Source organism: Giraffa tippelskirchi, chromosome 1, assembly GCF_054371585.1.
Source record: "Giraffa tippelskirchi isolate mGirTip1 chromosome 1, T2T-mGirTip1v1.2.pri, whole genome shotgun sequence".
NCBI classification, from domain to species: Eukaryota; Metazoa; Chordata; class Mammalia; order Artiodactyla; family Giraffidae; genus Giraffa; species Giraffa tippelskirchi.
The window spans coordinates 18,485,569-18,511,126 of record NC_137275.1 but is presented as its reverse complement, the minus strand read 5'-3'; the positions used below and the strand labels follow the sequence as shown (position 1 = coordinate 18,511,126).

Sequence of the window (25,558 nt, the reverse complement as noted above, 5' to 3'; positions counted from 1 at the left end):
TTTGGGGCCCCAGGGAAGAAGAGGCGTGAGATAAGTGGGGAGCTATTCACCCATCGCATAAAAGGACAGGCCCCAAGGACTCACCACAAAAGCGCCAAGAGAAATAATAAGAGGTAAAGACGTTTTAGCACAGCGGAGACATCTAAATCATTCCCACTGATGAGACAGGCAAATTGTTTCATGTTTTCTATTCATCAAATGGTAATTTTTCCACTTTTTTTTTTTTGGCTGAATAGACCTTTCCTGGTTCCTTTTGTTCCCTTTGCTGTGCTATGCTTGGTCGCTCAGTCGTGTCCGACTCTTTGCGACCCCATGGACTGGAGCCTGCCAGGCTCCTCTGTCCACGGGGATTCTCCAGGCAAGAATACTGGAGTGGGTTGCCATGCCCTCCTCCAGGGGATCTTCCCAGCCCAGGGATTGAACCCAAGTCTCCCCCACTATAGGCAGATTCTTTACTGTCTGAGCCACTGGGGAAGCCCTTTGTTCCCTTTAGTAGTTATTTACTTATTATTATTATTTTTTTGATGGGAACCGTTTTTAAAGCCTTTATTGAATTTGTTACGTTATTGCTTCTGTTTCATGTTTTGTTTCTTTGGCCTTGAGACATGTGGAATCTTGGCTCTTTGAGCAGGGATCGAATGCCCCATGCTACATTGGAAAGTGAAGTCTTTGGACCATCAGCAAAGTCCCCTTTTAGTACTTTCAGATGTTCCACAACTTATTTTTATCCTTTTAGTGATGATCCTGAAATTTTTACCCACAACTTAATATTATATTTATCTTGAGATTCATCTAAATTGTGTGTATCAATAGTTCATTCCTTTCTATTGTTGAGTAGTATACTATTACATGGATAGACTACAATTTGTTTATTCATTCACCTGCTGGGGGACATTTGGGTTGTTTTTTAGTTTTTGGCTATTGCTAGCAAAACTACTCTAAACATTTGTGTACAAGTCTTGATATGGATATATATTTTTGCAGGGTAGATATCTAGGAGCAGAATGGCTGGGCCAAAAAGTAGGTGTATGTTTAACTTTTTGAGAAACTATATTTTACACTTCAACCATCAGTGCATGAGGGTTTCAGTTCCTCCATATAAGCTAATACTTGGTGTGCTTTAGTCTGTTTGTCTTAGCTGTCCCGATAGGTGTATGGTGGTACCTCACTGTGGTTTTCATTTGCACTTCTCTAGTGACTGATGATGTTGAACATCTTCTTATGTACTTGTTTGCCATTCAAATATTTTCTTTTTTTTCTGATTTTTGGGGGGTTAAAAATACTTAACATGAGATCTGCCTTGTTAACACATTTTAAGTGTACACAACAACTTGATGAATCCTCAAAAAATTATACTGAGTGAAAGAAGCTGCATAAAATAGTACACACTGTATAGTGAAAAGTGAAAGTCGTTCAGTCCTGTCCAACTCTTTACAACCCCATAGACTATACAGTCCGTGGAATTCTCCAGGCCAGGATACTGGAGTGGGTAGCTGTTTCCTTCTCCAGGGGATCTTCCTAACCCAAGGATTGAATCCAAGTCTTCTGCATTGCAGGCAGATTCTTTACCAGCTAAGCCACCAAGAAAGCCCAAGAATACTGGAGTGGGTAGCTTATCCCTTCTTCAGCTGATCTTCCAGATCCAGGGATCGAGCTGGGATCTCCTGCACTATAGGTGGATTCTTTACCAGCAGAGCTACCAGAGAAGCCCACACACTATGTAGTTCTGTTATGTAAAATGGTAGAAAATGAAAACTAATCTACAGCAACAGAAAGCATATTGGTGGTTACTTTGGGAAGAAGGGAGGGAAAAGAAGGAAAGATTACAAATGTATGTGAGTAGATAGTACCTTTCAGATTTTGAATGTGCATATCCTGTGATCTACCAATCAAATCTATTAACAGTACACTATCCTACAAAAATACCAGTGTGTGTACAAAATCATATATGTACAACTGCAACATTATTTAAGCTTTCATCAATAAGAAAGTGATTAAGCAAATAATTTATATGATGGAATACTATGCAGACATGAAAAAGAATCTATATTACAGACATAAACAGGGTCTACCATATATTAAGGGGAAAAAAACAGGTTACAATTTAGTATGAACTCATTTAAAACATAGAAACAAAATAAAAGAGCCCTGCAAATCCCAAACCACATATGTCTAGCTCTACAGCTATAGCTCGGAGAAGGCAATGGCACCCCACTCCAGTATTCTTGCCTGGAGAATCCCAGGGACAGGGGAGCCTGGTGGGCTTCCATCTATGGGGTCGCACAGAGTCGGACACGACTGAAGTGACTTCGCAGCAGCAGCAGCACAGCTATAGCTATAGTCGCATCTAATCTATCTATCTATCTATTAATATGCCTTAGAGGAGACCAAAAGGCCAAAGACTGAGTGCTCAGTCGTGCCTGACTCTTTGTGACCCCATGGATTGTAGCCCATCAGGCTCCTCTGCCCATGGAATTTCCCAGGCAAGGTTACTAGAGTGGGTTTCCATTTCCTACTCCAGGGGATATTCCCAATCCAGGGATCAAACGCTTGTCTCTTGTGTCTCCTGCACTGGCAGGCAGATTCTTCACCACTAAGAGGTAAGGCCTTATAGGAGGGTGCACACCAAATTATTGATTTTAATAAAATTGATCACTGAATAGTGGAATTGGGCATAAAGCAGTTAGATTTTCACTATTTTTTTTTTTATTTATAAACATTTATTAAAATAGAAAGCTGGAGAATTTCCTGGTGGTCCAATGGTCAGGGCTGCAGCAGCCGCAGATTTGATCCCTTGTCAGGAAGCCAGGATCCCACAAGCTGTGCACTGCTGCTGCTGCTGCTAAGTCGCTTCAGTTGTGGCCGACTCTGTGCGACCCCATAGACGGAAGCCCACCAGGCTCCTCCGTCCCTGGGATTTTCCAGGCAAGAACAGTGGAGTGGGTTGCCATTTCCTTCTCCAGATTTTCACTTTTTATTTTATATATCTCTGTGTTTGAATTTGTCATAAAATTTACCTATACATGTAATATTTTTATGATTAAAAAACTAACAAATATTTTAAGCAAAAAAATAAAATAATTTCAATGGAGTAAAATTAGTTCCTTAAATATTCTATTTATTTGTTCTGTGATGTTTAATTTTATGTGTCAACTTGGCTAGGCCATAGTACCCACATATTCAGTCAAACGCTATTCTGGGTGTTTCTGTGAGGGTAATATTTCAGATGACATTAACACTTAAATCAGTAGACTTAGAGCAACCATCCAGAATGTGGGTGGGCCTCACCTAATTGTTGAAGGCCTTAATAGAGAAAGAGCGATCTCCCCTGGACAAGAAGGAATTCTGCCAGCAGGCTGCCTTTAGACTCAGCAACTCTTCCCAGCCTGTCTGTCAGCCTATCTTGCTTTTTGGACTTACCTGTCCCCACAATGATATAAGACAATTCCTTAAAATGTCTTGCTCTCTTTATGTATCTATAGTCATATCATCTCTAGCTCCTTTTGGTTCTGTTTCTGGAGAGCCTCAAAAGCTTCTGTTACATAAGTGAAGCTTATGGTGTAATGAGGGGGTCAACCCAGATGGCGCTAGTGCTCAAGAACCTCCCTGCCAATGCAGGAGATGTAAGAGATATGGGTTCGATCCCTGGGGAGGGAAGATCCCCTGGAGGAGGGCATGGCAACCCTCTCCAGTATTCTTGCCTGGAGAATCCCATGGACAGAATCCTGTGGACAGAGCCCATGGCGGGCTCCAGGGCGCAAGGCCACAGAGTCAGACATGACTGAAATGACTTAGCATGGTGTAATGGAAGGTGCAGGTATGAAAAGTTAGAGTTCAATAATGACTCCTTTATGACTAGGTGCATATCTTTGGCTGAGTTATTCTACCTTTTAAAACTTTTCTCATCTGTAAAATGTGGTAGACCTACTTTACAGAAATGGTGTGAGGATTTAGTGATGTAACATCTAATGTACCTGGGGCATAGTACAGGCATGGTTCTGAACAATCCTCTTCCATTGTATGACATACATTGTGAGTATGAGAGGTGTTTATTTTTAAGGTTTTCACAGAAATATAGAAGGAGGTCACATAACCAGAGGATCTATCGCTACAATAATAGAATACACATGCCAGGTTGCACATGCCAGGAAACTCTTACCAACCAAATTAATTTGATGCCTGCGAGCCTGCTAAGTTGCTTCAGCTGTGTCTTACTCTTTGTGACCCTGTGGGCTGTAGCCTGCCAGGCTTCTATGTCCATGAGATTCTCCAGGCAAGAGTACTAGAGTGGGTTGCCGTGTCCTCCTCCAGGAGATCTTTCACCCAGGGATCGAACCCACTGCTCTTACGCCTCCTGCATCTGCCTCTTTCTTTACCACTAGCGCCACCTGGGAAGCCCCAGTTCAGTTGACAGATACCATTAAAGGGTCTCCATGTTTATCACAATTATTTTGAATGTGGGCGCATATTCGAATGATACAATATTGTAAAAGATTCACCGGAATGCCGTATCGAGTCCTGTAGAGGGTCCTCATTGCGACACTTGTTCCGCACAGACAGCATTCATTCATGTCAGATGCAACTTGACTTGCAAGGCATGTGAAGCAAAATATGCCGCAGAGACCTGGACGCGTGAAATCAGAGGTACGAATTACTCCACTCTGCCCTCCATCGTGGTTGAGAGTTAGGGTGTGCTCATGGATGGCTGTTCCAAACCCTGGGGCCTTTGTCATATAGCCTGCTGCCAAGGCCATCCACATTGCTTCTGTTCAACATCATATCAGCTTCCCCCCATCCCCTCCCAGTACTGCCTTCTTCCATGTACTGAATGACTCACTGAAACCTGGCCCTGTTCCGGAGGTTATCCTCACTACCCACAGTGCCTCTGTTTGAGGTCTAGCAGAGAAGTCAAATAATATGAAAACTTCTCCAACAGGAACCTACTCAAGATGCGAAGGTGTCACTCACAGAGATGGGGCCTCCAGTGCTCTGGGAAGATGCTCCTGCTTGATCCGAATATGGAATGATGATTAGGAATTGTATAGATTGAGGAAAGGGGAAAGGGCCTCTTTAGATAACTTGGTTTGTCTTGGCAATGGCTGGTTTCATTCAACATGGCTGGAACCAGGGATGGGGAGGAATGGGGATGGAGGTGGATCCAAGGCAGGGTGGAGATTGGATGGTTTGGAAGTATGAGTGCTCAGAGGGGGTCATGGAAGTCATGAGGAACCTCTGAAATATTTTAAGAAGGGAGAATGATTTGGTCAGATCTATGATTTAAGAAATTCTATGTGAAGCTTTGGGACTGAAATGAAAACTGACATTTTCCAGTCCTGTGGCCACTGCTGAATTTTCCAAATTTGCTGACATATTGAGTGCAGCACTTTCACAGCATCGTCTTTTAGGATTTGAAATAGCTCAACTGGAATTTCATCACCTCCACTAGCTTTGTTCTTAGTGATGTTTCCTAAGGCCCACTTGACTTCACATTCCAGGATGTCTGGCTCTAGGTGAGTGATCACACCATCGTGATTATCTGGGTCGTGAAGATCTTTCTTGTACAGTTCTTCTATGTATTCTTGTCACCTTTTCTTAATATCTTCTGCTTCTGTCAGGTCCATACCATTTCTGTCCTTTACTGAGCCCATCTTTGCATGAAATGTTCCCTTGGTATCTCTAATTTTCTTGAAGAGATCTCTAGTCTTTCCCATTCTATTGTTTTCCTCTATTTCTTTGCATTGATCACTGAGGAAGGCTTTCTTATCTCTCCCTGCTATTCTTTGGAACTCTGCATTCAAATGGGTATATCTTTCTTTTTCTCCTTTGCTTTTCACTTCTTTTCTTTTCCCAGCTATTTGTAAGGCCTCCTCAGACAGCCATTTTACTTTTTTGCATTTCTTTTTCTTGGGGATGGTCTTGATCCCTGTCTCCTGTACAATGTCACAAACCTCCGTCCATAGTTCATCAGACACTCTTGTCTATCAGATCTAGTCCCTTAAATCTATTTCTCACTTCCACTGTATAATCGTAAGGGATTTGATTTAGGTCATACCTGAATGGTCTAGTGATTTTCCCCACTTTCTTCAATTTAAGTCTGAATTTGGCAATAAGGAGTTCATGATCTGAGCCCCAGTCTGCTCCCGGTTTTGTTCTTGCTGACTGTATAGAGCTTCTCCATCTTTGGCTGCAAAGAATATAATCAATCTGATTTCGGTGTTGGCCAACTAGTGATGTCCATGTATAGAGTCTTCTCTTGTGTTGTTGGAAGAGGGTGTTTGCTATCACCAGTGCATTCTCTTGGAAAAACTCTATTAGTCTTTACCTTGCTTCATTCTGTACTCCAAGGCCAAATTTTCCTGTCATTCCAGGTATTTCTTGACTTCCTACTCTTGCATTCCAATCCCTTATAATGAAAAGGACATCTTTTTTGAGTGTTAGTTCCAAAAGGTCTTGTAGGTCTTCATATAACCGTTCAACTTCAGCTTCTTCAGCATTACTGGTTGGGGCATAGAAAGGCAATGCCAAAGAAGGCTCAAACTACCACACTATTGTACTCATCTCACACACTAGCAAAGTAATGCTCAAAATTCTCCAAGCCAGGCCTCAGCAATACATGAACCGTGAACTTCCAGATGTTCAAGCTGGTTTTAGAAAAGGCAGAGGAACCAGAGATCAAATTGCCAACATCTGCTGGATCATTGAAAAAGCGAGAGAGTTCCAGAAAAACATCTGTCTCTGCTTTATTGACTATGCCAAAGCCTTTGACTGTGTGGATCACAATAAACTGTGGAAAATTCTGAAAGAGATGGGCATACCAGACCACCTGACCTGTCTCTTGAGAAACCTGTATGCAGGTCAGAAAGCAACAGTTAGAACTGGACATGGAACAACAGACTGGTTCCAAATAGGAAAAGGAGTACGTCAAGGCTGTATATTGTCACTCTGCTTATTTAACTTATATGCAGAGTACATCATGAGAAATGCTGGGCTGGAGGAAGCACAAGCTGGAATCAAGATTGCTGGGAGAAATATCAATAATCTCAGATATGCAAATGACACCACCCTTATGGCAGAAAGGGAAAGAAGAGAGTGAAAAAGTTGGCTTAAAGCTCAACATTTAGAAAACTAAGATCACGGCATCCGGTCCCATTACTTCATGGGAAATAGATGGGGAAACAGTGGAAACAGTGGCAGACTTTATTTTTTGGGGCTCCAGAATCACTGCAGATGGTGATTGCAGCCATGAAATTAAAAGATGCTTACTCTTTGGAAGGAAAGTTATGACCAACCTATACAGCATATTAAAAAGCAGAGACATTACTTTGTCAACAAAGTTCCGTCTAGCCAGAGATATGGTTTTTCCAATAGTCATGTATGGATGTGAGAGTTGGACTATAAAGAAAGCTGAGTGCCGAAGAATTGATGCTTTTGAACTATGGTGTTGGAGAAGACTCTTGAGAGTCCCTTGGACTGCAAGGAGATCAAACCAGTCAATCCTAAAGGAAATCGGTCCTGAATATTCATTGGAGGGATTGATGCTGAAGCTGAAGCTCCAATATTTTGGCCACCTGATGTGAAGAACTGACTATTTGAAAAGACCCTGATGCTGGGAAAGATTGAGGGCAGGAGGAGAAGGGGCCGACAGAGAATGAGATGGTTGGATGGCATCACTGACTCAATGGACATGAGTTTGGGTAAACTCCGGGAGTTGGTGATGGACAGGGAGGCCTGGCCTGCTGCAGTTCATGGGGTTGCAAAGAGCGACTGAACTGAACTGAACGGATGTGAAGCTTTTAAGCTCATATTAGAACTTGTAATTCACTTCTTTAAGTAACAATACTGGGGTTTGGAGGATTAGAATATTCCTCTTTAGAAGATTTTATTATTGTGGTTCCATGATCACTATGATTTGCAGATGTTGTACTAACGTCCTGAGAATTGCAAGTTATCAGCCCGGGTCGTGCAGCAGGACAAGAGGAGCAAATCAACAAGCTCAGTGGTTTCATGTCCCAGGTGATTGTTTCCCTCTGCTCCTTTCAGTGTAATCATTAACTCCATTCCAAATTTCAATTCCTCTGCCAAGTTAAAGGTTAATAGGTTTTCCTTCCCTGTCTCAGAACACCGTGTAGATTTGAAACAGGTGGGAAAAAACAAAAAAACAACCTCAGAGCAAAATTTGTTGTATTTTTTATTTTGAAGGCAGGTTTGTTTGTTTCTTGCTTGGTGCGGAGAACTAAGCATTTGGCCTCTCTGACATGCACATCTTACCCCGAACTTTTCTTCTCTCAGGCTTACTCAGATCTCATATAATGAAACAAAACAAAAAGTGAAGCGGAGTTAGAGATATTTTACCCACTGAGCAGTTAATTGCCTTCAGAATTCTTTATTCTTGGCTGTATAACAATCCTAAATGTATAAATTAAAATAATGCCTAGGTGAGCTCATGCTGAGACCATGGATGAAAATGAACCCTTGTGTATGGGGCACAGTGTAACTATAGTGAGTTTAGTTGATGCGTAACAAAAACAGTCTTTTTTCTTTTTAATCGAGTTAAACTTGAAATGTCTCTTCAAATATAAGATATGGTCTATTTATAATAATTAGGTCAAGCCTGTTCATTATTCAAATCATTGGCTTTTTTTACAGTTATCTTAACTCAAGAACTTTTTTTAGAAGTAGGACTATCCTTTGAAGGGTGAAGAAGAATGAACCTACAATCAGTACAGGATTTTTCTGTTAGCAAAGCATTGCCTGACACGCAGGGTACCTTGGAATGAGAGGGAAACTTTTATTACACCATAAGGGAGAAATGAAAGAAAGATATGAGTAAACTCTGGGAAATTGTGGAGGACAGAGGACCCTGGCATGCTACAGTCCATGGGGTCACAAGGAGTTAAATACAACTTAGTGATTGGACAACAACAACGGTAAAATTCACTTGTGAGTCAGTTACAGGTTTCCCCAGCACTTACAGACACCGCAGTCACTGAAACAATCACACAGGCCAGTGTGCCAGTTGGAGTTTTGAAGTGCTGGACCGCTTGCAATTCCAGGCTGAGTTACAACGACCACCGGAGCAGGTGCAGCTTGCATTTTCGACGCAAGGTCTTAAGCGGCTGTGGTCTGAAAGGAAAAACTTGGTGTCAGTAGTCTGGAGGTTGCTCTTGGAAGCCTGTTTTCAGGGACTCTGCTTCCCAGGCAAGTGAGGCAGTTTAGATCAAGTTGCTGGCTGATCTTTGAAGAACCTATTTCTACAGAGGCTCCTGGAGGAAGGGATTCACTGAGTCGGTTAAAGGAACAGATGCTTCTCTTGGAGTTAGGGAATGAGACAGGCTTGTAAGTACTGTTTTAAACAGTTATCTGATCTCCGCACAAGATGGGGAAACAGGTGGAGAAACCTGTGTAAGTGGCTACGTGTGTGTGCTCAGTCATGTCTGACTCTTTGTGACCACTTAGACTGTAGCCCAGAGGCTCCTCTGTCCATGGGATTTTCCAGGCAAGAATACTGGAGTGGTTTGCCATTTCCTCCTCCAGGGGATCTTCCCGACCCAGGGATCAAACCTTTGTTTCCTCCGTCTCCTGCATTGGCAGGTAGATTCTTTACCACTGTGCCACCTGGGAAGCCATGCCAACTAAAAATTGTCACTCGCTATCAGGTGCCACAAGTATGAAGTCATTAACCACTCAGTTGCTGATTTTCAACATGCCTTGAAAAGAGTTCAGGGTGGAAATTAGAAATAAAGCTCCCTGTGCTCTAGGGAACACTGGCAGAACAAGCCTTCAGAGAGTTAGATATTTTTGAGACAAGATTTTATGAGCCCAGTTTCTCACATCTTCTCATATCTAGAAAAGAACAAAAATCATGAACGGAGACAACTGCTCCACGTGACTTGCAGCAATCTTCTGCCAAAATGCATGCTTGATGGCACGTGTCCCCTTCACTAAAATCATGTATATACTGACCTCCTCTCTGACCTTCCTCAAGCAGTTCCTCAGAGCTATCTGAGAAGCTGTCTCTCAGGCTATAGACCTCATTTGCCCCAAATAAAACTTAACACAACTGCCTGTTAACGAGTCCAAGCTCACTTTGCTTGCAGCACAACAGGCCAATAAATCCAAGAGATGAGATGTTGAGGCCAGGAATGCGACTTTATTTGGAAAGCTGACTGACCGAGAGGATAGTCGACTAATGTCTCAAAATAACCATCTTGTCAGGGTCTGGATGTGAGTTTCTTTCATAGAACAGAAGGGGAGGATTTGCAGAACTAAAATAAAAAGGCAAATATCTGACTCATGGAGTCAGCTTTTAGGAATTTATCCATGAGAGGTGGTAAACCCTTCTTCCCTCCCATCTTTATCGTATAGGCAGTTTCTGGCCTAAGGCTCATTCTTACAGGTTGGGCCTTTACTGCCCTTGCAGGAATTCCTTTGTCTCATTAAGCGTCTACTGCCTGTAGGATATGGCTGGTCTGTCTTAGTCAGAGTTAAGATAAAAGCCTGCTCGGGGCCTCCTAACCTGAGTATGGCCCCTGAGGGAGCTCAGAAGATCTCTCCCAAGGCCAGGGATAGGACACTAAGGCACAACTAGAAAGGCATGCAAAATCAATCACTGTTTAACTTGGCAAGTGAAAAGGGAAGTCGCTCAGTCGTGTCCAACTCTTTGGGACCCCGTGGACTCTAGCCTACCAGGCTCCTTCGTCCATGGGATTCTCCAGGCAAGAATACTGGAGTGGTTTGCCATTTCCTTCTCCAGGGGATCTTCCCAACCCAGGGATCGAACCCAGGTCTCCCGCATTGGAGGCAGACGCTTTAACCTCTGAGCCACCAGGGAAGTCCCTAGAAATGCCCAGTAAAATAATGAGTGTGAGCTTTCCGTTGACACCAGTCACAGTACAGCTTTTGGAGGAAAGAGGTCCAGCGTGAGAAATTAAGACAAAGTAAAGTGGTTCCTGTATCAATTAAGAAATCAATTTTCTTGTTTGCTATGGGAGTCAAGGACTACCTGGGGATCCTTGATGGAGATTAACATCTTGTTGCGGGGAGCCACCAGAATCTCCAGGGCCACCCCAATTGTCCAGCATGGCCATCTCAGTAGCCAAAGTCCCCCTTCCCCTTTGGGACTGGGGGCAGTCCCTCTTCCAATGACCTGTTTGTTTGCTATCTGGGCATGGCCCGGGGTGGGGAGGTTCTTTCTGGTGGTCTTGGGCACAGTGGCAAGTTGACTTGCATTTGTAGCATTTCCTCTTCTTGGTCTTATTTCCAGATGAATAGTTGAACTTTCTTGGACCTCAGGGTCATAAACCATGACTGACAGCAACAGCTATCAGTTTTGCACGAGCCCTGGCCTGTCTTGTCTCATGTTGGGTTCTCTCTCCTGAGCTTGGTCTTGATTATTAAATACCCCAAAGGCCACATCTAGGAGCTGGGGTATGGGCGTGTGTGGGCCAAGTTGTAATTTTTGGAGTTTCTGCCTAATATGAGGGGCGGACTGGCTAAATGGGAATACTGTCAGGAGGATGAAGAGATAGGTTTCCGCCCTGAGAGATCAGAGCGTTTAGAAGGGGATCATCTAAAGTGTTGGGAGAGTCTTCTGGTTCTTCAAGTTTTAAATTGCGGGAGCCACATAGGGTGGGATTTTGTAAAGGACCGTGAAAGCCTGAATATAGGGAATCTCACTCCACTTTCTCATCTGGCGGCAATAAAGATCCAATTGGAGAAGGGTATTATAATTTACAGGCCTGTTTTCAGGCCATTCTTTCTCCATTCCTCAACTTAAACAAAGGCTGGGCACTGCTACAGTAAAATTAAGTTTCTTCTTCTTTAACCCTTCGGTTTTAAAGAATTTCCAGTTCTTTTTTTTTTAATAAATTTATTTATTTTAGTTGGGGGCTAATTACTTTACAATACTGTAGTGGTTTTTGCCATACATTGACATGAATCAGCCATGGGTTTACATGTGTTCCCCATCCTGAACCCCCCTCCCACCTCCCTTCCCATCCCATCCCTCTGGGTCATCCCATTGCCCCAGCCCTGAGCATTTGTCTCATGCATCAAACCTGGAATGGTGTTCTGTTTCACATATGATAATATACATGTTTCAAGAATTTCCAGTTCTTAAGGATCTTAAACATCCAGAGATGTTTCTTCTGACTTGGAGGGGGATCCTCCCATGTTGAGTAACCTGCAGCTGAGAACAAGACAGTGCTCCTAGAATGGAATCTGTCATCCCAGAAACTTTTACCAGGAGGTTTTAACCTGAAGGGGTGCAGGGTGTCCCCTAAATTCCCTTTGGACCTAATGGGATTTCAAGCATCCTCTTCTCTTCCATTGATTTCTGACCAGACATCTCTGGCCCCTGTGATACCATGTGCAGGACACCCTACCCAACAACTAGAGAAGGGCTTTCGAGCCAAGTATAAACTGGTTGCCAGGACTTTCCTTAGGAGGGATCCCTTGTCTGTAGAGCTTATGTCCTATGATAAGTATTTCTATGCTGGGGTGTATTCCTCATGAGCATCTACAAAGCTTATGATTTGGGCTTCTGGGTAGCAGCCAGTCTAATAGGCTGTCCATAGCAGTATGTGTAGGCTACCAAGGCCTGGAGTGAAGGGGTCTGATAGATGCAACGAAGAAACTTGGAGAAATTGGAGTTGAGCACTATGGAAGATGGCATAGGGCTCAAGGTTTGAGGCCCGGCAGGCAGAGAAATTCTCAGAGTAGACTTATGGGCGTTGAGTGAGGTGAGAGACTAGACAACGGAAGAACCACAAATCCTTTGCTCTGTCCTCCTGGCAGCTGAGATAGAATTAAGAATCATCTTATGATTTTGTCTGACACAGCACAGAGTGTGACAGTGGCCAGGATGCAGCTTAGGAATGATATCCAAGAAATCCTTCCCTAAAAGGGAGTGGAGATAAGGAGTGAGAAAGAGACCTTGTTGTGGGAGTAAAATGGGAAAGAAAACTCTAATGGAGGGTTCCGTATGGGACGGTGAGAGAGAGACAGTGACAGCAAAAGAGAGACAGAGACCCTTTGGGTTCCTGCACAGTTGGAAATTGCATTTCCACCTTGTCCCAGAGGACAGCATCAACTGTCACCCAAGCATTATTTGAATCTTGAAAAGAAAGCAAAGGGGAGAGTGAGAGAAAGTAGGCAGGAGTGAAAGTCAGGGGCCATAAGTGACAGCTGGGTGAAGTCCACAGTTTACCTTGACTTTCCAAATTCCTGAGTTGCCATACCAGATCTGATCTTGGGGGGCCTCAGTCTGCAGCAGCTTGAAGTGGAGTTTGGGCTCACCGGCCAGAGATTGAGTCTGGGTCACGGTGGTGAGAGCACCAGATCCTAACCACTAGACCTGTGGTCAGTGACAAGACCCTGGCCTCCTGGCTTTGCAAAAAAAGAATTCCCGCAAAGACAGAAAGTAGTGAAACAAGTAAAGTGCTTATTAGGAGGAATAGATCAGTACATGTGGATAGACTCACAGGGGGACTCAGAGAGAGTCACTGAGTTTTGCCCTTGTGGCAGTCTGAACAGTTTTATGAGGCATTTCTTCTGGGTTTCCTTGGCCAATCATTTTGGTTTGCCTGGTCCACAGTCTATATTTGGTATATCACAGGATCCTCCCATGTGTGTGCATGCATCTCTTAGCCAAGACGGATTCTACCAAAAAGGCGAAAGGGTAGAGCATCCCTTGGCATCATTAGCCTTTGACCTCCAGGGAGCCTTTCTGTGCATGTGTGGTTGGGGAGGTCTCCTGACTTTGATAACAAGAAATATGTGGTCTGGGCAGGGCCCAGCGTCCTTCCTTAATTGTCCTGCTATTGTTGTCTTGGAGTTTCAGTCTACAGGAGGTCTTCTGACTTCAAGAATGAGAAATATGTGGTCTGGGCAGTGCCTAGCCTCCTCCTTTAACTCTCATCATGGGGTTTTAGTCCACAGAGAATGAATTTTACCCTGAGATTTACCCTGGGGGCAGGGAGAGTTCCATCTGCCTCCTGCCTCAATTTCATGGATAGAGGGATCTCACATTTTAAAAAATTTATTTATAGTTTTAGTTGCACTGGATCTTCTTTGCTGCATGGGCTTTCTCTTGTACAGGTTCTAGGAGAGGCAGCAGAGGATGAGATAGTTAGATAGCATCACCGACTCAGTGGACATGAATTTGAGCAAACTCTGGGAGACAGATAGCTTCCCAAGTGGCGCTAGTGGTAAAGAATCTGCCTGCCAGTGCAGCAGATGCCAGAGACCCAGGCTCAAAGATCCCACGTTGGGAAGATCCCCTGGAGAAGGAAATGGCAACCCACTCCAGTATTCTTGCCTGAAAAAATTCCATGGACAGAGGAGCCTGGTGGGCTACAGTCCATGGGGTTGCAAAGAGTGGGACATGACTGAGCACTTGTCAGCAGCTGGGAGATAGTGGAGGAGAGAGGAGCCTGGTGTGCTGCAGCCCATGGGGTCACCAAGTCGGACACGACTTAGGAACTCAACAACAGGTTCCAGGGCACATGGGCTTCAGTAGTTGGGCTCGTGGGCTCTAGAGGGCTCCAGAGCACAGGCTCATAAGTTGTGGGGCATGGTTCCAGTTGCTCCGCCACATGTGGAATCTTCCCAGACCAGGGATCGAACCCGTGTTCCCTAAATTGGCAGGAGGATTCTTCTCTAATATGTCACCAGGGAAGACCGTCTGAAGCAAGGTCCTGGAGTGACAGCCCACCAGTCTTCACCTCCGGGGGGAAATGTAGGTTACCAGTTGTAGGTGGGATTGAGATCAGGACGGCTCACTGGTTGTCAGGGAAAGCAGCAGAAGAGCCCAGCCATTCACTGCCCCTTTGATAAGCTCTCAGGGTGGAGATGTTCTGATCTAACACCTAGAACAATTACTAGCTGGGGTCAGTGGCAAGGACGCAGGCATCTACTTGATTGGGGAAGGTCAGTCATCTGAGTAGAATGTAGGTGAAGCAGGGACTGCTCAAGCAGAGGATGAACAGAGAGAGCAAGAGTACAGCCATCTTGGGGAGCCTGCCCGTACAGGGCAGTTCAGCTCAATTCTGACACTGCCACCTGTAAACAGTGTCAGATTCCATGTGTTAAGGGCTCAGTCCCAAAGGACTGCCCTCCCTCTCCTACTTCAGACATTGATTGTACATCCAGGTTGTTACCTGTGCTTCTTTTTAAAACATTTCTTTCATTTATTTATTTTTAAATTTTTTGGTTGTACAGGGTCTTCATCACTGCACGTGGACTTTCTCAGGTTGCAGCAAGCAGGGGCTACCCTTCATTGGGGTATACGGGCTTCTCGTTGCGGTGGCTTCCCTTGTTGAGGAGCACAGGCTCTAGGCACACAGGCTTAAGTAGTTTTGCAGCACATGGATTCAGTAGTTGCTGCTCAAGGGCTACAGAGCCTGGGCTCAGTAGTTGTAATGCACATCCCACAGCATGTAGAATCTTCCAAGACCAGGGATCAAACATGCGTCCCTGCAATGGCAGGCAGACTTCCAATCCAGTCAGGAAAACAGTTCATTATTAGATTATTGGTATATTACAAAAGGTATTAAAGGATACAGATGGAGAATCAGATGAAAAGATATCTAAAGGGAGCTTCAGAGCCTGTGGAGTTTGGGGTGTGTCACTTTCCCAGTACACCAACCCCAAAACTCTCTGAACGCTGTCCTTTTGGGGTTTTATGGAGGCTTCATTGCACAGGCATAATTCATGAAATCATTGGCCATTGGTGATTGAACTCAGACTCCAAACACTTCTTCCCTTCCTGCCTCGAAGTCTGGGAGGTGGGCCTGAACGTTACATCCCTAGTCAATCCTAAAGGAAATCAACCCTGAATATTCATTAGAAGAACTGATGCTGAAGCTGAAACTCCAATACTTTGGCCACCTGATGTGAAGATCCGACTCATTGGAAAAGACCTTGATTCTGGGTAAGATTGAAGGCAGGAGAAGAAGGGGGTGGCAGAGGTTGATATGGTTGGATGGCATCACCGACTCAATGGACGTGAGTTTGAGCAGGCTCTGGGAGACAGTGAATGACAGGGAAACCTGGTGTGCTGCAGTCCACGGGGCTGCAAAGATTTGGACACAGCTGAGCGACTGAACAACAACAACGATCACAGGTTGGTTTCCCTGGCAACCAGCCCCTATCCTCAAGGGTTTTCCAAAAATCACTTCATTAGCATAAACTCTATAGTTGAGAGGAGCTTATTATGAATAACAAGACACCTTTATCACTTAATAAATTCCAAAGGTTTTAGGAAGTCTGTGCCCTGAACAGGAATGAAAGTCAAATATGTATTAACCACAAGATCACAGTCAAAAGTCGAAGTGTTTGTCGCTCAGTTGTGTCTGACTCTTTGCAATCCGTGGACTGTAGTACACTAGGCTCCTCTGTCTATGGGATTCTCCAGGCAAGACCACTGGAGTGGGGTCCCTATCCCTTCTCCAGGGGATCTTCCCAACCCAGGGATCAAACCCAGGCCTCCCACACTGCAGGCAGATACTTTACCATCTGAGCCACCAGGGAAATCTAAGAATACTGGAGTGGGTAGCCTATCCCTTCTCCAGGGATATGACAGTTGTCCTCGCCAATCTTCCTGCACCCAAATTGATCCTTCACTTGAAATTTACCTGAAGCCTTGTTAGAGGGTAAGCAAATATAGCATGCCCAAACAAAGCTTATTATGAAGTACATTTTGTTAGGTTTGTCCTAACTTCTCTCCATCCCGAGAGGCAGTGTGTGATAATGGAACACTGATTTGATTAAAAAAATTTTTTTTTGATGTGAACCATTTTTAAGTCTTTATTGAATTTGTTACAGTATTGTTTTTATGTTTTGGTTTTTGGTCACCAAGCATATGGGATCTTAGCTCCCCAACCAGTGAGCTCTCTTGCACCCCTTGCATTGGAAGGCGAAGTACTAACCATTGGACTGCCAGGAAAGCCCTGATTGGATTTGGAGTGAGAATGTGCTGTGCTTAGTCACTCAGTCATGTCTGGCTCTTTGCGACCCCATGGACTGTAGCCTGCTAGGCTCTTCAGTCCATGGAATTCCCCAGGCCAGAATACTGGAGTGGGTAGCCTTTCACTTCTCCAGGGGATCTTCCCAACCCAGGGATCAAAACCCAGGTTTCCCACATTGCAGGCGGATTCTTTACCAACTGAGCTATCATTACACTAAGTGAAATAAGTCAGACAGAACAAGACACACGCAGTATGATCTCGCTTATACATGGAATCTAACATAAGCAAACCAAACTATGTACATGGAGAGCAGGTTGGGGGTTGTCAGAGGTAAGGGGTGGGGTGTGGGTCAAATGGGTGAAGCAACAACAACCTATACTATCTAGCGGTATAAATTTGCAGTTGTAAAATAAATAAGTCTTGGGAGGTGATATACAGCATGGTGACTATTGTTACTAACATGTATTGCATATTTCAAAGCTTCTAAGAGAATAAATCTTGAGAGCTCTCATCTCAAGAAAAAAACTTGTAACTGTGTGGTGATGGATGTTAATGATTTACTGTGATCATCATTTCACAGCATATACACATGTCAAATCATTATGTTGTACACGTGAAACTAATATAATGTTGTATGTCAATTATATCTACAAACTCCTCCCCCAGAAATCCAAAACCCTGGTGTGAGTGCCAGGCCAGCTCACAGCTGACCAAAGTCTAGCTCAAGCACTTAAGTTCCAAGGTGGCAGGAGCTGCTTTCTCTTTCTCAGGATGTGAGTGGGACAACTGATAACACTTGGATAAGATAGATCTGTAGGTTGATTAGTTGATAGCAGTTTGCCAACATCAATTTCCTGGTTTCAATATTTATACTCTGGTTTGTAAAATATTACCTGGGAAAGCCAGATGAGGGCTGTGTGGGGACTCTGTGTGTTACTTTAAAAATATTTTACTGAGATAATTTTACACTCATTTTACATATAGTAGAGGAGCCAGTGGTATTTTTTTTGGCTGCCCTGTGGAGCATGCGGGATCCTAGTTCCCCCACCAGGGATTGAACTAGCACACCCTGTGCCCCCATCCCCACCACAGTGGGAATGCAGAGTCTTCTTAACCACTGGACCGATCATTTTACACACTGTAGAATTCACTCATTAAAAATGGATGTAGTTCAGCAGTTTTAGCCTATTTATAGTTGTATAACCACCACCATAATCTAATTGTGAAATATGTTAGCCCACATCCTCTAAAGAAAACACACATCCATTATCAGTTACTCCTCCTTTCCTCTTGCCTCCCCCACCGCCAAACAATCTCTAAAGTGCTTCTTGTCTCTATTGTTTGCTTATTCTAGTCATTTCATATAAATGGAATCAGAGAATATATGATCTTTTGTGACTGATGTCCTTTAGTTAGCATAATATTTTCAAGGTTCAGTCTTGTCACAACATGTATTAGTACTTTTTTTTTAAACTGCTGAATAATATTCCATTATGTGGACAGACCGTTTTGTGTTTATCCATTCATCAATGGATGGATATTGAGGTTGTTTCTACTTTTTTGTTACTATGAATAATGCTCCTATTACTATCTGCCTACCACACAAAAAACCACAGTTTCTGTCATCGTGGCCAACATTTGTTATTGCTTATCTTTCTATGTGTTACTTTGCAATACTTTTCATAAGTCTAAAATTATTTCCAAAAAAAAGAAAACATGAAAGAGAATATGGAAAAAGGAAAGCCCCCATAGGTCTTAGAGTGAAAAATACAAAAGCAATCTGTCACAAAAGCTGTAAAAATATATATATTCCCCAATCCTAGTAGTATATGGTGTAAATATAGCTGTAATATTTCTGAACTGTGGTTGCTTTTCCCCCTTATAATTCTTAGGAACCATCCTAAAGAATTTTTTTTTTTCATATAAAAGACTAAAAAATGCATTCAGAATAGGTGAAGCTTATTTAAAATTTATTAGGTTTGTATTTTTTATATACATTAAAGTGGCTTTTTATTTTGTTTTTTTATTTTTTTCAATGTACCATAATGACTTTTTACTGCTGCTGCAGCTGCTAAGTCGCTTCAGTCGTGTCCGACTCTGTGCGACCCCATAGACGGCAGCCCACCAGGCTCCTGCATCCATGGGATTTTCCAGGCAAGAGTACTGGAGTGGGGTGCCATTGCCTTCTCTATACATTAAAGTGGCTTTTTATTTTGGTTTTTGATTTTTTTCAATGTACCATAATGACTTTTTACTGCTCGTTTACAATAAAAGAGAGACGCTAACCACTGTGGATCTCTCAGGAAACAATGCGAAAGAAGGTTCTAGCAAGTGAACAAAAAGCAGGGAGGGGTGGTGGTGGTGGTGGGCGTGTGTTATTTGTGGGTGTCTTCGTGTAGGGAGGAGGTGTCTGTCTTCAAGGGCAGGTTCATCAGGCAAGGGAATGAAGTGAACTTGCCTCTGCCTGGGCTCTGGCTCCCTTGCAGGGAGGAGGGTCAAGGGGGCTGTGACCAGGGCAGGACAGAGTGTGTGCCGAGGGGTAGGTCCGCGTTAGGCTGAACCAAGTTATCAAACCATCACTGCCCATCAACAGCCTCCGGTTTGCCCTTTAGGGCTGAGAACTCGCTCGCCTGCATTTCCAGTGCCCGCAGGAGGTGTGGTCTCCGCGGGGAGGCAGGGCGGGGCGGAAGCGGGGTGGGCTTCTCCCCTGGGTGACTGCTCGCCTCTCAGGATGGAGAGTGCTCGCGGCGTGTGGTGTTCACCAGGCACCCACATTCGGCTTTCCAGGATGTGGGTTGTGCCCCCACCCTTCTCCTCTGCTGGGGCCCGACCTTGACCTTTTTGCCCCTGGGGCATTCAACGGGGAGCCTGCGGACAGGGTCAGAGGCGATCAGGACTAGGCTGGCTCCAGGCGGCTGCAGCTTCGGGACCGCGGGGACGGTATCGAAGCCAGGACCCAGGCCCGGAGACAGAGGTTGGGGTCCCACTCCCTCCTGGCCCCCTGTCGCTCTGTCCGCAGGAGCCACCCAGCCTCACTTGGCATTTATAATACATTTTTTTTTAAGTTTTCATCAGATGAGTGAACTGATCAGCTCACTTCTGCTCAGGAAATAAGACGGACAGAAATATCACCAGCACCTTACTCCTGGCCCTGCTGACTTTAGCACCCCTTAAGCGGGCTTCCCAGGTGGCATGACTTTGGTAAGCAACCTGCCTGCCAATACAGGAAACCCAGGTTTGATCCCTAGGTAAGGAAGATCCCCTGGAGGAGGGCATTGCGACCCACTCCAGTATTCTTGCCTGGAGAATCCCATGGACAGAGGAGCCAGGCAGGCTATGGCCCATGGAGGGGCAAAGAGTCATACATGACTGAAGCGATTTAGCACAGCACACACACAGGCTGGCCTCAGATTCTACTTCCTGAGCACATGTCTATTTTCTTTTTTATAACAAGAAGCAACCACAGCTTTCAAAACAAACTCCTGTGGATTCATGATAAAGAAAGTAAACAAACTGCAGTCATGCCATTTCTGTTGCGCACCTTGTTTTTTGCAATAATTGTCTTGATTTTAGGAAAAGGAAACTCCCAATCCTGCATGTAAGCTCTACCAGGGCAAGGAATATTTGTGAGCTTTGTTCGCTGAGGTATCTCCAAAGCTCAGTGGAGGGCCTGGCACACAGTAGGTGTCCATTAGCATGCCTGGTACTAGTCTCAGTGTGTCGTTCTGGCTACAGCTGGAGTGCATCAGGCACAGCCTAGCGCTCATCCCTGGAAACCACTTAAGCAGTGCCAGTTCTTTCCAGAACTCCTTAGACTGCCAGGCAGCCCACATTCCAAACCTCAGTACTTACATGACAGAAACTGTCCTTTATGAGATATGGCTTCCCGTATCTGGGGCCTGGGAAAAAGAGGCATTGCAGGAAATGCTTTTTTTAAAAAAAAATACGTTTGAACTTTCTTTTGCCTTTCCTTTTCATCCTCAAATATCAAAAGAAAACAACCAGGAAAGGCTATACAAAATGTTGCACATTTTCTCTCTTCAGTGCAGAGAACCCAGCAGAAGAGTGGGGTTGTCTCTAGGTTGCTGGCTGATAGATATTTTTAACTACCTTTATAATTTTGTACATTGAAAAAAGCTTTATTTTACAATTAGCAATTATTCCTTTTATAATCAAAGCAAGAAATACCCATTTTGGAAACAAAAAGAAAATGCAGTGACCAAAAAATAATTGTATAGGTTTGCACCGATTATCCTATAGCTGTCTGAATGTTTTTCTCCTTAGACCCTAGCCAATGCCTGGAAACAGATGGGATTCATGCATTTCATGAAATTCAGGAAAGAATGAATGAATTTATAGGCTTCCCATGATCTCTCTCAGGAAAAACATGTTTGTTTGTTTGACTGTCTCATGCTCAGTTGCTTCTGACTCTTTGTGACCCTGTGGACTGTAGCCCACCAGGCTCCTCTGTCCATGGGATTTTCCAGGCAAGAATATTGGAGTGGGTTGCCATTTTCTCCTCCAGGGGATCTTCCCGACCCAGGGATTGAACCTGCGTCTCCTGTGTCTCCTGCTTTGCAGGTGGATTCTTTACCACTGAACCATGGGGAAAACTTATGCTGTGATTTTTAATGTAATTATATGAATATTTCATTGTAATTTTCTGAAGATTTCAGAATAAAAACTTGCCTGCAATTTTCTAGCCATCCTTTCCTTTCCTTGATTGTCTTCACCCAGTATATACTATATGTATTTGTGTATTCAGATTGGCTGCTGTTAACCCTGAAAGCAGAGACTGGAGCATTCTCTGAGTGCTTTTGAAGTCCACCAATGGTAATCTGAATATTTTGTAGCCAGCAGCTGTGTGCTGACTGGCAGTTAGTTTGTTGGAAAGTTTACCTCCTCAGTGTAGGGGCCTAAACAGTTTTTAGCCCCAAAGTCAAAGCTCTGGTTGGGTTCTGTTTCTTTCATTTTTTTTGACTTCCTCTTTTGAATATGAGAAATGGTGGGGCCCCAGGTGCACCTGTGGACTTCAGCACAGAGAACCAAGCAGAGAGTGCGGGCCCCAGGAGGTCTCACATTTCATCTCTCGGGAAGGTTTCCTATAGCAGTGGGGAAGCTTGCTCCACCCAGCCTGGCCCAGAGCAAACAGCAGTAAGAACCAGCATCCCAGACTTCTTTTTTGACCAATGTAGCTTATTTTGAAAAAGATCTTGCATCTTCTCACATGAGAGTTCTTACTCAAGAACTTACCTACTCAAGCTCTTACTCAACTCTCTTGATAGTCATCAAGTGGGAGAGAAAACAAACCCACCTACTCCTCTGAGGCTTAAACAGCATTTCACAACTCTAGGGATCCTTTAGGTTGCAATAAAATATAGAAGAAAAACACAAAACATCCAAACAACTGCAAATCTTGTTGCTTCAGCCATTAAGTCCCTGACGGTGTTTAACTGTAACCCCTTAAGGTTAAAGATCAACAGCAGGAGTTGAGGGCAAGGTAAGAAAAGACAACTTCCCAGAAATCACTTTAGTGCCTGGCAATGTTTCTAAGAATTTCTGGGACCTTGTCTATAAGCCTGTCTCCTCCGTTCAGTGGTCTTCAATGCTCCGGTATGTAACAGCCGCTCGGAGAGGTGGTTTATGATGTAGTTTCCTGGGCCCTGTCCCCGGAGATTGTGACTTAGGTGGGCTGGGCTGGGGTCCCGGAATCTAACTGAGAACCCCCAGGCCTGCTGCCCCATCTGCCATAGGGTGCTGTCATGTAGAGTAATATAGCCCTTCTGCATAGACCCACCTTGGTAAGAATCAAAAAAAATGCTGTCCTCTTCTTCGGGCAGATGCAGTCATGCCAGGGCCTCCAGCTGGCCAAGGAGCACAGGCTGAACTAGCCCCACTCACCCCTGGGCTGTGTGCCCATACATCTCAGGAGATTGGAGCATCAGTGACTTTACAGCGGACACTTTGTAACCCACAGCATTGGACATTTTTATTTCTCTTCTGTTAAGAATAACTGTAGGACTTCCCTGGTGGTCCAGTGGTTAAGAATCCACCTTTCAATGTAGGGGACCCGGCAGGTTTGATCCCTAGTCCAGGAAGATTCCACATGCCAAGGGGCAACTAAGCCCATGTGGCAACTTTGGAAGCCCGTGCACCCTAGAGCTCCTCAAGAGAAGCCACTGGAATGAGAAGCTCGGGTACCACGACTAGAGGGTAGCCCCTGCTTGCCACAACTGGAGAAAACGCATGCAGCAACAAAGACCCAGCACAGCCATAAATAAATAAAAATTTTAAAAATAAAAAGAATAACTGCCGATATAGGGCTTCCCTGGTGGTCTGATGGTTAGGAATCCGCCTTCCAATGCAAGTAACCCGGGTTTGATCCCTGATCAAGGAGCCAATATCCCACATGCTGCGGGGCAAAATAAGTGTGAGGGCCACAATTAAAGAAGCATGTACTCTGCAGCTACTGAGCCCATGCACTCCACACATGAGTCCATGCTCCACATGCCAAGGAAGAGCCCACCTCACTGTGCTGCAGTGAAGACCCAGCAGAGCCGAAAACAAAAACCAAGAATAAATGCAGATCAAACCCACTTTAGCAAACACTCCTGGGTGCCCAATGTGTGAAGCGCCTGTGTTTGATTTAGCGGGGGTTCAAGAGAGTCTATAGTTCCCTCTCCATGGTCGGCAACTCTGCCCATCACTGAGTGACTGCCCTGATGTTGCATTTCTTGCCAACTTTGATCCCACAGAGCAGAATGAGTGATGAAAGAGTTGATTGGAGCCACTCAGGAAAAAAGGTAGAATGGAGGCGGGAGGAATTGAAATGAGGATCTCGGTGGAGAGGCTTGGAAGAGAGACTGGGACTCCTTTCTTCAAGGGACTGCTTTCATGGGATGACCTCAACGGCCAGAAACCTTGCAGGATTTGGTTCACCATTTAAACATCCTCATTTCACCCATTAATAGTCACAATTAATCTTATACCTGTCTTTCCAGCCTTGGAACATGGCATCTTTCTAAGAATAGCCCCTTATCTTGAAAAGGATAGCCCCTTATCTTTCTAATAGTATTAATATACTAATATACTATACTAATACTATATATTAATATACTACACTAAAATGCTTCCATCAAAATAAAAAAAAAAAAATTTAACATGGATAAACACCAGAAAGAAGAGGAAAATTGAAGCAATATATTGTTTACTATTAATGTAATAATAGTATTAATATACTACACTAATTACATTAATAGTAAACAATATATTGCTTCAATTTTCCTCTTCTTTCTGGTGTTTATCCATGTTAAATTTTTTTTTTTTTATTTTGATGGAAGCATTTTCATTTCATAACTTCTCATCTTGAAAGCTCACAAATGTATAGTGAGAAATGGTCTCTTTCTTTACACATATAAGTAAAGCACTAGAATTTAAGTTTGAAGCATTCTAGTCTGTTTTCCTTACTTTCATACCAAAAATTCACATTCAAGGATTCTCAAGATTTATTCTCATTCATTCATTATTCTCATGATATAGCTAAATCTATAAAATTCCATCCTCTGTTTTCAAGCAGAATAGTTTCAAAACCCAAGTTTCAAAAACCAAGCAAAATATTTACAAAATACAAAGACATTAGACCAGCACAAGTAAACATACCTATGTATGAAATAAAGAGTGAAATTCATGACCCAGTTATAGACATAATGCCTAATATATGTTTCCTGCTGAAAGCAGTAGTTGATGATTCAAGACTACCTTATGAAAAGTGTGGCATCATGCCTGGCACATGTTGAATATGACTCAATTTACTACAGTTAAAACAATTAGACAAGATGGGGAACAAATGTAAACCCATGGCTGATTCATGTCAATGTATGGAAAAAACCACTACAATATTGTAAAGTAATTAGCCCCCAACTAAAATAAATAAATTTGTTAAAAAATTTAAAAAATTAAAAAAAAAAAAACAATTAGACAAGAAAACATTGGTCCTTCTGCTGAACCTCAAATAAAAACATTTCTCTATATTTGAGAAATAGTAACAAGGAAATCAAATACTTTTAAAGAGAACTTTCTTTTTTAAGTGCTGAGATAAGTTTTAAAGAAATGCTTCATTTCAAAGTACTTACAGTTAAGAAACAGGTTCTGGGCAGCTGTGTCTTGTGGCTTAGAGAATCTCACTAGAAGTGAAAGACGCAGGAAAGAAGAGTATTTAATTGCAGTGTGTTTTAGTCAAAGTGCATATTCAGCGGTTTTTTATTGGCCAATGAAATCCAGGCAGAAGAATTTTCAAAGTATGTTTCTTTTTCCTTGAAACTTAAACTATTTAAAAAAAAAAAAATGTGTTCCTTCTCTTACCTTTTATCAAGTACACTCATATATCTTTTTAAGGTGAAAACAGATTTGATTCTTTATATAATTTGACTGATTTTACCTGCCTGGTGGAACTTAGCAATTTTTAAATTTTACCCTTTAACTCAATAAATAAGATTTAGTGTGTATTTATTGCTGTTTTTAAACTGGGGAGCTTAGGTGGTGTTAAGAGAAAACAAGCTATCTGGAATTCTGCACCTAATCAGACACTGCTT

At 43.5% G+C, this 25,558-nt stretch overlaps 1 protein-coding gene across 1 annotated transcript in view; it reads right to left on the bottom strand.

Annotated features, from left to right (window-relative positions):
• Window positions 1–25,158, bottom strand: part of LOC145542835 (placenta-specific gene 8 protein) — a 32,234-nt gene extending 7,076 nt beyond the window's left edge. Inside the window, exons 1-3 of the mRNA XM_081582512.1 lie at window positions 25,100–25,158; window positions 8,973–9,123; window positions 4,500–4,624 (exon numbers count right to left, since the gene is read on the bottom strand). Coding sequence (XP_081438638.1) covers window positions 4,500–4,624; window positions 8,973–9,093 — 246 coding nt within the window. The 5' untranslated portion in view covers window positions 9,094–9,123; window positions 25,100–25,158. The remainder of the gene's footprint in view (window positions 1–4,499; window positions 4,625–8,972; window positions 9,124–25,099) is intronic.
• Window positions 25,159–25,558: the final 400 nt, after the last annotated feature.